Genomic DNA, 10,526 nt, shown 5'->3' with positions numbered 1-10,526 from the left:
TTGATCATCTGATCACTCATGAAGATCCAAAAGGAATCGGGCTGGGTCATTATCTACCACTGATCTTCAAATCATTCACTCAGCTAGACAATGTTCCCCTTGCAAGTGAGCTGAAGATTAAGTTGGGAAAGCTGCGGTGTAGCAAATGTTACGGCACACTAATTCTCTTTGCTTCTCCTTTGTTACTGGACAATGGTACTTAAACACAGCTGTTGATGAACGACCAATTACTTTCCAGACTCTTACTCATATCATCGCCAAGCTGACTTTCCGTGCTAGTAACCATCATTATGTTTAGCCGATCATCTCTTATCAAAGTGGGCTGTCCGCACCATGGTTACTATCTCTTATCTCTTATCTCTTATCTCTTGTCTCTTATCGTCTACCAAGCGGGCTGTCCGCCTTCTATCTTGATACACATTTACAAGCTCCGCTTGAACTCTCGCTATATAGATACATAGTGTACCACATGTAGTTCTTCACTTTAATCTACTGGGTTCTACCTGGAACTAGTCCTTTAGCAAGGTCTCCAACCTTGCTATCTAAGAACCATTATTCTAAGGAAGTCGCCGATACTTGCCTTAGCCAGAAACCTCTGACCTCTCATTCGAGAGAAGAACCACGTCTGTCTCGCCGAATCTCAGTCCACTCGGACTAAGACAGCTCGACATACCCCAGTCGTAACAGCAAAGCAGCAAAGGTTCGCTTTCAAAACTTCAAAGACGATGACATGGTGCCCTTGTATGATATCAATTCAAAATGCTGGAATTGGGACTTCCCTTCATCAGGGATCACTCCAGCAGTGCATATGCAGATTTTCACAGATAGTAAGATACTGATAAAATCACATTGGTAGGGAGCCCAGGAGACAAATGAGTTTTCCTTTGGTCTTTATCTCAATGTCGTCTCAGAGGTCTTATCGATCGTGAATCCCAACCTCAAACAACTTACTCAAGCATCGCGCGTTTGGTACTCAGAATTTGCAACCCACGCAGTTCCAACTCAAGATATCCAACGGAAGCCTGACTTAGTTCTATCCGACCATGTCGTCCAGCTGGGCTGGAACAATTTCATGGTATGCGCTGAACTCACGTTTAGCGCTTACCAGCCTGCTGCACGTGTTGGCAGTTCCATGGACACCAAAGCTTACCTGTTGTTTCGTGGACAGCCATGGCGCCGTTTTGTACTGCTATTGTCTTTTGTAATCGATACCGTGACCTTCGCGTCCATCTGTACGACCGTTCTGGGGGGCTGGTGTCCCCTGTGTTCAACATCAACAACAATCCAGATATGTATTTGCAAATACTCGCTGGGATCGTGTTTGGAGGTCCCCAGTGTCTTGGTTATGATTGTACCGTTGTATTTTATGTCACCCCTTCCAAACCTGCCAGCACTTCCCGTCGCACTGCCACGCCACACCAGGCCATCATGCATGACATTTCCAAAGACATCAGCTCGCTTGCACCTGGTATCGCCGAAGAAAGTCACCCGTTCAGTAGCTCAAACGATTCTGTCGCTGCCAGTGGAGGCAGCAATTTTTCCGAAGAAGTGACACATTATGATCCTCCCACCGACACGTCACATGAGGGCACTCTGGTGGAATTTTTTGAAGATGGCCCGTTTCCTCTTTACACCCTGTTTGCCTTACTTCAGCCAGAAATTGTTCTGGAGCCAAACGAGGACATCCCAACAGCGCTCTTCCCCCCTCCCCCCTCCAACAAGGACCCCATCGGTAAAATTCACGTCAAGGAGAAGTTCTACAATATACTCCACACCTTGTTCTACAGTCGAGGTCTTACAGGCAGGGGAACTGTTTGTTATTTGGTCGAGTTGGGGGGTGAGGAATTCATTATCAAAGACCATTGGGTGCAAGGACAGGATGACACGGACATCCTGAATGAGGTGGAAATGCTGAAGTGGATGCAAGGTGTCCCTGGTGTCCCTCACCTCGAAGACTATTGGATTGTTGAGAGGGAGAAGGGAGTTCCAGATACAACAGGTGACTTTCGCTTCAGGCATATCCAGAGCACATCCCACGCATTTCGCGCCCATGTTCGCCTTGTTCTCAAACCATGTGCCCGTCCATTACATCAATTCTGAACTAAGAAAGAGCTGCTGACAGCCTTATGCGATATCATTTGCAGTAAGTATTCCTTGAATGCTCGAGCCAATCCCTTACTGATTGTTCTCCCCCTGTTACAGTAACATGGCACAAGTCCCCCGCCAGCAGAGAGCCCTCTGCCACCCGCACGGCTATAGACGACACCGGAGCCTCACCAGCTCTATAGACGATACCGGAGCATCACTGGCTCTGTGACGACAGATGATGACAGATGACGATGACGATAAGCGGCAACTGCCGGCTTAGATAAGCGGTCTGGACCGCACGTGACAATACATGACGACATAGGTCTAGAAGACCTATTAATGTTATCAAGATAGAAGGCAAGCCTCGCGCTGCCTCATGGACAGATAGAAGATAGAAGGCAAGCATCGTGTTGCCTTAGATAACGATAGAAGGATACCACGTGGATCCTATCTCTGATGGAAGTGTACCGCATGGACGCTATCTACGATAGAAGCCCGCCTCATGGACGCTATCTCTGACACATGTAGATAAGCAGATTAGAACCCAGCTTTAGGCTGAGCTTAGATACGACGAGTAGCCTTATATAAGGTCGAAGATTAAAGTAGACATTCCTTACTTTAATCTTACTAGGTTTACCCTTGAACTCCTTGTCCCGCTAAAGCTACCTGCTCGACATCGACTCGTACCTTCAGTGACGCCTCTCACTGTCTGTAAACCCTGCTATCATCTCAGCATAACCCCTCGTTAACCACCACGAGCTACATTTGAGTATGCAACCTTTGCTTGTCTATAAAGGCCGACGACTCTCAGCACTCGGTACCACTGTCGTGGTTGTCGCTGTTTAGATCATCCTAGTCGCACACGACCGTTTGTCGTAACACCCCCCCAACACAGTCATACGTGCAGCATCCGATCGTGGTGTTGTGCATCGTGATTGCAGCCTTCACAACACAATGATCGAAGATCTCCCTGGAGGCATACAGGGTTGTTTGATCAATTGGGAGTTCGCAATCAATGTCTCTAATACTCACTGCGACAATAATACCCGTAGCATCCTCACCAGGGGCGGTACGGGCACAGTTCCATTCATGTCTCGCAAACTCCTTAGTCAATTGGTCCAAGCTGATCTCGCCCATTTGACTCAGCCCATCGTCAGTCCGACCTTCTCCAATCCGCCACAGTCTCGTAAGACATCGTCTACCAGTGCTCCTCCCCAACCGCTTGCAACAATAGTGCAAAACCATTCCAATGATCTTGAATCTGTTCTATGGATATTCCTCTGGGTTCTCCTCAATTATTCGGGCCCTCTCTGGATGGAGCGGAATCAAGCTGGGTTGATGATGGAAGGCTGGAATGACCCAAACACCACGCTGTGTGTCGGGTCCAAATATGTCCTTTACCACTCAGGGAAGGCAGCATTCCTTCGTCAAATCGACCCCTACTTCGCGGACCTTACCCAGCTCGCAGATGATTGGTTGGAACTGATGAGGTACAATGATGAGCATCCGGTAGCCTTCGATGCAGTGCTGGAGCTCCTGGACTCTTTTCTGTCTAATTACAAGACAGAGGAGTTCTCTCCAGAGCGGTATTTCTCATCACAAGAGTTGAAGATTCCTCTGGGGGAAAATACTGTGAGGCGCAAGAGAGTTATCCCAGAGTCCGAGGGGACTTATTTTACACAGAAGCAGGCGAAGGCTGTTGTTTAATACAATTCCCTCAAACTACTATCGCGATTCTAATCTCACATTACTCTAGCATGACTTTCTTGTAGAATAGTGTACTAGTAAATGTACTTCTAGTACTACGAACTTTTCTATGACTCATTTTCGCATCTTCAAGTTGTGCCAATGTGTTCACTGAGTTCAACTCTTTTTTTCTTCTATCACGTGACATGAGCAGTATACACTCACGGATTCTCACATTCAACTGACATTCATGATCGCGTGCTACTGGTACTACTAGTATGCATCAGGTTTACTCTGTTCTTTGGCAAAGGACGGATCTACGGCGAAGGAGATGTCGGATGGGATCGGATGGCACGACTGCTATTACATGTGCACCTGGAGGTGTGTCACTCAATTTGTCTACCTTGCACTGATTTATTACTTTTATATTGACTTGGAAGGGCAACCGTATGGTATCGGATGGCAGCACCTGCTGCGATATTACACTGGATACTTCAAAGTCTGCCGTAGAATCTGGACACAAAGACTCAAATATGAGTAAGTTCGGATGGTAAATTCACGCGTTCTAGCTTTTGTCTTATTCCCTGCAACGATGCCCAGCCCTAGGAAGTCCAAGACTAGTAAGAGAAAGGCTCAAGATCCTGACACTGGCCTTCCAACTGGACGATCCAAGAAAACTCCACGGGGTGCTTCAGATGAACTTGGTGGCACTCGACATTCTGAACATTCGAATGCAGGGACGGGCGGACGAAACTCACAGCTAGAAAAACTTGATGCAGTCCTTGAACAACCATCGCGTAAACGGTCCTCAAAAGGCTCAACGACCTTTGGTGCTGATGTTTCAAAGAACCCACAAGCTCCTGATTCTCGCAAAGGTAAAGGCCACAAGTCTAGAAAGGTAAGTCGTCACAATCAGACACTAATTGATGCTTAATTCCAGTTCTTAGGTCGCTGCTCCCCCACCATATGCTCCAGCAGATGTGAATCTTGTTGATGCATCTCAAGTAAGTCGTGTCCACCTTTATATTCATTTATTTTATCTACTAAGGCATCCAACACGCAACAGGATGTGCCCAAAATGACAATTGTACCGCCTGGTACCGAGCCTAACTTGCAGGCCCTGAATAACCCCTATGTGGCTGCCATGATTGGTACTGCAGCTGCACGCCCCCCCACTAACAGCTCAGTGCCATCGCTTATCCCACACGCACCCTTAGAGCCAAACTCGCAGGTCCTGAATAACCCCTACGTGGCTGCCATGATTGGTACTGCAGCTGCACGCCCCCCTACTAACAGCTCAGTGCCATCGCTTATCCCGAGTGCACCCTTAGAGCCAAGGTTTTTGGACGCTATCAAGTATTATTATCAGCCTGCCACTTCCCCTCAAATGCCAGAGCATTTTATAGACCCGGCACTGCGGATTCAACCATCATCACTTGGTGTAGGTGGGTGCTTGGAGCCAAGTGTTCCGAATGTCACCCAGTACAATATTCAGCCTATGTTTAAAGGCACTGCGCTCCCAAGGCTCCCAGAGGGTCCTACAGGCCCAGCGCTACAGCCTCAGAACCGACCTCCTCCAATAAGTGACAGATCAGATCTTGACGGAAGTGATGAGAATGATGAGAGTTCAATGGACAAATATAACAAAGAAGGGGTCAAAGATGCTGGTGAAGATGATATTGTCGGATGGGGAGCGGTTCGTGGACGCCACACAACACATCCAGGTTACGCTCTTCACATTTTATGTATGTCACTGATTCTTATTATATGTATAGGATTTTCGCAGGAACAACCACCTCAGCCACTTCAAAATCCACGTACTTTGACACCCGACTTTGACTTTCAGTACTCACACAACGAAGATGAAAATGGTGCAGCAGCTAGTCTCACCTCGGTGCAGTTGCAGCCACATGTTCAGAACTCACGTAAAGACGATGCAGCTGCTAATCTTGTGTTAACACAACCAAAGGTAGATGATGTACTCAAGAAACACCAGAAAAAGAATGGCCAGCGTCGTCTCCCTGACCCTGAGGCTCTTGAAGTACTACGCCAGCAAACTGAAACTGATGTTCAACAAGAAGCTCCGACATCGCGATCTGAAGCAAAACCCACTCAACTCGGGTGGTACGGAACTGGCTGGAAAGGCTTCCTGGAGGATGCGAAGGCAGAATGTCGCGCTGTCCATGCATTGGAAAACCCACTGCCATCTCTGACCCATGACTTAACACGTTCGATAATGGAAGTCCTCTTATCGGTCAAGCTTGCATGGGAGCAAGCTGGGAAGCAGGTAGAAACCGGTAAGTCTTCACATGTTCCTGAGTTCTGTGGTCTCAATTAGCGTAGGTGTGTGGCCTGCACAGAAATCCAACATGGCAAGGCTGGTAAGTATTTCTCCGTCATTACAAGCCTGCTCACACCATATAATCACAGCTCTATGACGATCTTGCGACTTGGCGGTCCGAATTGAAGAAGGTTGTGATTTCCCTTGCCCCGAGCATATTGGGTCTTGTTCCCCCTGCTGAGGTACCTGCCCTGGAACGGCCAGCATGGGTCTCACACGAAGCATCAAGGCAGCGCAAAGATTCTCTGTTCCTACGAGGTGGATTCGATGCCAATGTTTTTATTTTTATTTCCTTGTTTCACCCCTCACTGTGCTGATGTATGATTTGAACAGGGAAAGACCAATAATTTCGCAAGTCCTGCGCTTTGAGAAGCCGTTGTGTTATTTTATTATACTGGACCTTACAGAATTGCTCAGCGAAGGCCAGAAATATTTCGCACACAGCTGCCTTTGTCGTGCTTAGCTCTCGTCGCCACTGCGGTATTATTTACTCAAGTTAAATATCAAGGTTACTGACTCATTATTTGCAGTATGACTGTGGTCTCCTTGGCTTCAAAAAGAACGGTACTGGCAAGGTCTTTCCCAAGTTCACTGCAAAGGAGTACAAAACAGAATATGAGGAGATGCTGGAGATGATGGGCATCGTTTTGGATGATGCGTATCATGGCCCAAAGCTGGTAAAGCAGCTCCGGGAGTGGGCCGCATATGGCTGGTGAGTATTTTTATATTCATTTTCTATGACACTGATCGTATCTATCCAACGGCAGGTTGGAAGGCCTGAAGGTTGACTCCCGTGGCAGCTTGGAGATGAAGCGCACTCACTTGAAGGTGGTACTTGACTAGTTTTGTCATGTTTTTCTCGTCGTTGCTCGGATACTATTACTACTGCATGTTGGCCAGCTGGGCCGTGTTTGTTTACATTTTTGTCCGCACAATATGATCAGATTTATTTGGAGCTCCTTGTGACAGTGTGAGTGTGTACTACTGCTACTCTATGGGACTGGGAAGCACTGGGGGAAGGTAATTTACAAACATTCAGCAACTGCCAGTGTCCGAGTTGTGGACATGCAGGATGTCTGTGAGCAATTGTACAGTACTGTCCAAATCGCTTTTGGAAACCCGCTGTCTGTCACAAGGGGACCAGGTTGTAGGCCTAGCACGCTGTGTGGGCTTGTACAGCTCTGTACAGAGCATGTGAGTTTACTGATGTACACTACAAACTGCCGCTTTGGGCGAAACCGAGCTAACGAGAAAACTATTTAGTGCTCCTGGGAACCAGCCGGGTTGTATTTATCGTGGGTGTTTGTGTGATAAATAATAAATTCATAGAGTAAAGGCGTGAATTCGGAAGTCTATAAAAGAATTTTGCCCGATCTCCCACCAAGGTGGCAATAGGCTGTGCATGTATAACCACAGGTTGTACAAATGTCGCATGGTGAACATGTGAGGGAAATCAGAATGAGTCATATGGACGAGATCGGGCATGAGACATAGCACAGACATCTGTCAGAGATCCTACAGATATTTGAGCGTGCTATTTTTGTCTACACAATGCTAATCACAAACTTCCATGCCTGCAACAACCTGATCGGCGATGACTGCTCAAACATTCAAGCTTGCAAGTTATCTATCCCTGCAGCCATTTGATACTTCAAACGAAACATAATTGACATTTGAGACATATTATAACAAGTGGTGGCACAACAATGACTCTAAGGTATGTACTTGTATGTATATCTAACCTGCTTCAAAAAAACCTCTGGACCATTGTAGTGAGTTTAGTCAGTAGAAATGAGGGGATAAGGGTAGAAAAGGGCGGCATCCCTACAAAATGCATCCCAGATCTCCTTCAAGTCCTCTGTATCGCCCAAGTCTATCACCATAATTTCCTGGTCGACTGTGATGCTATGACCCAAAGTCTCTAGCCATCGTTCAATGAATGCGCCTTCCAACGGTATGCGGGGATCCCACATTGGCCAGGTGCCTCTTGGGAAGAAGGGATATGCGGCAATGAATGTCAACCAAAATGTGTCCCGTCCCCACATCCACTGAGACAATTCGGTATCGAGTTCTATGAGCCACCCCTCAATCTCTTTTGATAGCTTCGCCCAATCGTCTTGATTAGTGTGGTTGAACGTTGATGGAAGGGGGAGGAATGGGATGGGGATTTCATCGGGAGGGGGAATACATTCGATGATACCAGAAAACTCGAAGCACAATGTAAGTTTCATCAAGTCAGACGCAGCAAAATATGCTCACATTTGAGTCACTTGAATTTAGCATGCTTTCAGTATCGGACTGCCACTGATCCATCGATGATATAGCTTTTACAAAGGGCATAGTGAAGCACCCGTATTCTTCAGCGATTGACACTGATATCTCGACAGGCTGCGAATGAATGTAGCAAATTGTTGGAGGCAGTTAATAATACTCACTATATTTTGTTCTATCAGATGCTTCGGAAGGGTACCAGAAAATTTGATCGTGAAGAATAGCGGCTTGAATGTCGTGTCATCCATGTCCTGGCTTTGGACATTGGGATAGACAGTTGCAATGTTGGTGAGCACTCCAGGCATTATATTTCGCGCAAGCTTGACAAGAATTCAAAGAAGACATGGGACTTTGGACTTGGTGTTCTTTCATCATGTGTGAACCACGTGACTCGCAACCTCTTCCCACCTCTGACACACTGACCAAGACTTAAGACCCGAATCAGCCATGAAGCATGATATCATCGACGGCACAAGTGAGTTATATATCTTGTCTGTCTGATAATAATCTAACACTTGTTACAGTTCTCCAATTTTGCGATGATATGCAGAGTCGCATCATTTGCAATGTATGTCCCAAGAAGAACGGTCTGCACTGTACCATGGAACTCCGTTTTATCCAGAAGCATATCGTATCAGACAAGCACACACGCCACACCAAAAATTTCAAGAGTGACCGAGCATCAAAATTTCATCCTGTTTTTAAGGCAAACTTGCATCGGGCCAGGAATAATCCTAAACAACGCAGTATGGACCCGGATGTGGAAGCTGAATCATTCGGACTTGATCATATGGATGCTGATAGTGGTCTGATGGAGATAGACTCGTACAATGCATGTGAGGCTGACTTGGAGATCCTGCTGTCTGAGCACTTGAACAATGCCGTTGGAAGTTGGGTATATGAGTTCGATGAACACTTTACTGATCTATTTGCCGAACTGCAAGAGAATCTTGCCTCCAGTGAAATCTCATTCTCGACACCACTTGCCCCCATCAACAAGGAGAATGAGTTATGTGATTATGACGTCCCTGACTTTGGGATTGATATTTTCGGTGAGTGAATTCGAGTTGTTTCTTTTGTGCTGTTTTGTATTTAAATGTGTTTGCAGACTATGAACCTCCAGCGAAAAAATACGCTCTCAAAGACATCTCTCCTGATAATCCAACCAACCCTTGGCCATCACAAGCTGTGAGTACACTTGTTGTTAGTTGTGCAATGAAACATTTATACTCTTCTCAAGGATTTTATGACATCGCTTTTATTCAGCTCTCCACGCCTTCCCTTCTCAGATGCCCAGAAGAAAGCGGTACTTAATTGGGCAAAACAGCTTGGCACCAAAATGTGCCCTCACTCGATGCGACCAAAAAGTGTCAACTGTTCATTGAAGATCTTGTTGGTCGACCAACCGAGAAGGTTACTGCCCGGTCAGGGAATATATTCTACATTAATAATATTGCGAACACAATTGCAAAGGTCCATCTTCTGCTACCTCGTATCAGGGTGTTGCATTCATATCATTCCAAGACTATGCAAACCCACTTACATGTTTCGCAATGCAAGATTATCCTGAGGATTGTGGGAAAGGGATGTCGCAAGTTTTCAACAGCACAAAGATGTTGCTCGACCTTCCATCTCCTCCTGCAGCACGAGTGGATGGGATGATATATTTTGTCAATGAGCTATTACAGGAGTCTTCAGGAGCCTACTTCATCCCAGAACAGTTTTTCCTTGGCTCTCCGGTTGTTGAGGGTGGTGTTGAAGGTCCCAATAATAAAATCCTCTATGCGCTCGGTCGCACTGCTCAACAGACTGATGTGAGTGACCTTTATCATGTTGTGTACTATTCTAAAGCATTCAATAGGCAGGATTTATTATCAATGATGAACAAGAAATTATCCCGACTTCAACATTTGCACGGTCATATGAAGATATTTCATCAACGAATGAGCTCGACTGTGGACTCACTGGTACGTTAGATCTAGGTCGTCTTATTTGACAGATGTGAACTTAAGTGTGTAACAGCGTCGTCTGCTAAATACAGGTCACTCGAGCCTAATCCCTTGTGTGAAAAGGCGCAAGGCCGAATGGTTTATACAGTCCCTCTCATAATTTTCATGGACGATGTCTCGGGCAACATTTT

At 46.3% G+C, this 10,526-nt stretch overlaps 4 protein-coding genes across 4 annotated transcripts; 3 read left to right on the top strand and 1 right to left on the bottom strand.

Annotated features, from left to right (window-relative positions):
* Positions 1-1,170: 1,170 nt before the first annotated feature.
* F5147DRAFT_592018 (uncharacterized protein) lies at positions 1,171-2,100 on the top strand (the record flags this gene model as incomplete). The annotated part of the gene is made up of 2 exons (XM_041432204.1): positions 1,171-1,368; positions 1,723-2,100. 2 exons carry the CDS (start codon positions 1,171-1,173, stop codon positions 2,098-2,100), a joined length of 576 nt encoding a protein of 191 aa, XP_041284062.1.
* Positions 2,101-3,177: 1,077 nt separating this feature from the next.
* Positions 3,178-6,958, top strand: F5147DRAFT_661645 (uncharacterized protein; the record flags this gene model as incomplete). Its single annotated transcript, XM_041434724.1, has 13 exons — positions 3,178-3,720; positions 3,889-3,938; positions 4,062-4,155; positions 4,215-4,311; positions 4,344-4,672; positions 4,722-4,778; positions 4,823-5,470; positions 5,550-5,591; positions 5,621-6,071; positions 6,118-6,155; positions 6,205-6,390; positions 6,646-6,827; positions 6,883-6,958. The coding sequence occupies 13 exons, from the start codon at positions 3,178-3,180 to the stop codon at positions 6,956-6,958; spliced, it is 2,793 nt and encodes a 930-aa protein (XP_041284061.1).
* A 1,076-nt stretch (positions 6,959-8,034) lies between these two features.
* Positions 8,035-8,667, bottom strand: F5147DRAFT_552990 (uncharacterized protein; the record flags this gene model as incomplete). Its single annotated transcript, XM_041430436.1, has 3 exons — positions 8,035-8,322; positions 8,375-8,503; positions 8,551-8,667. Coding segments are annotated over 3 exons (534 nt in total), but the record flags the coding sequence as incomplete, so codon positions are not given.
* A 965-nt stretch (positions 8,668-9,632) lies between these two features.
* Positions 9,633-10,382, top strand: F5147DRAFT_749462 (uncharacterized protein; the record flags this gene model as incomplete). The annotated part of the gene is made up of 4 exons (XM_041440133.1): positions 9,633-9,692; positions 9,755-9,859; positions 9,886-10,135; positions 10,252-10,382. 4 exons carry the CDS (start codon positions 9,633-9,635, stop codon positions 10,380-10,382), a joined length of 546 nt encoding a protein of 181 aa, XP_041284059.1.
* Positions 10,383-10,526: the final 144 nt, after the last annotated feature.

The sequence above is a fragment of the Suillus discolor genome (assembly GCF_016758755.1).
Source record: "Suillus discolor strain FC423 chromosome Unknown F5147scaffold_656, whole genome shotgun sequence".
Classification (NCBI taxonomy): Eukaryota; Fungi; Basidiomycota; class Agaricomycetes; order Boletales; family Suillaceae; genus Suillus; species Suillus discolor.
This window is presented reverse-complemented; position numbering and strand designations above follow the sequence as displayed.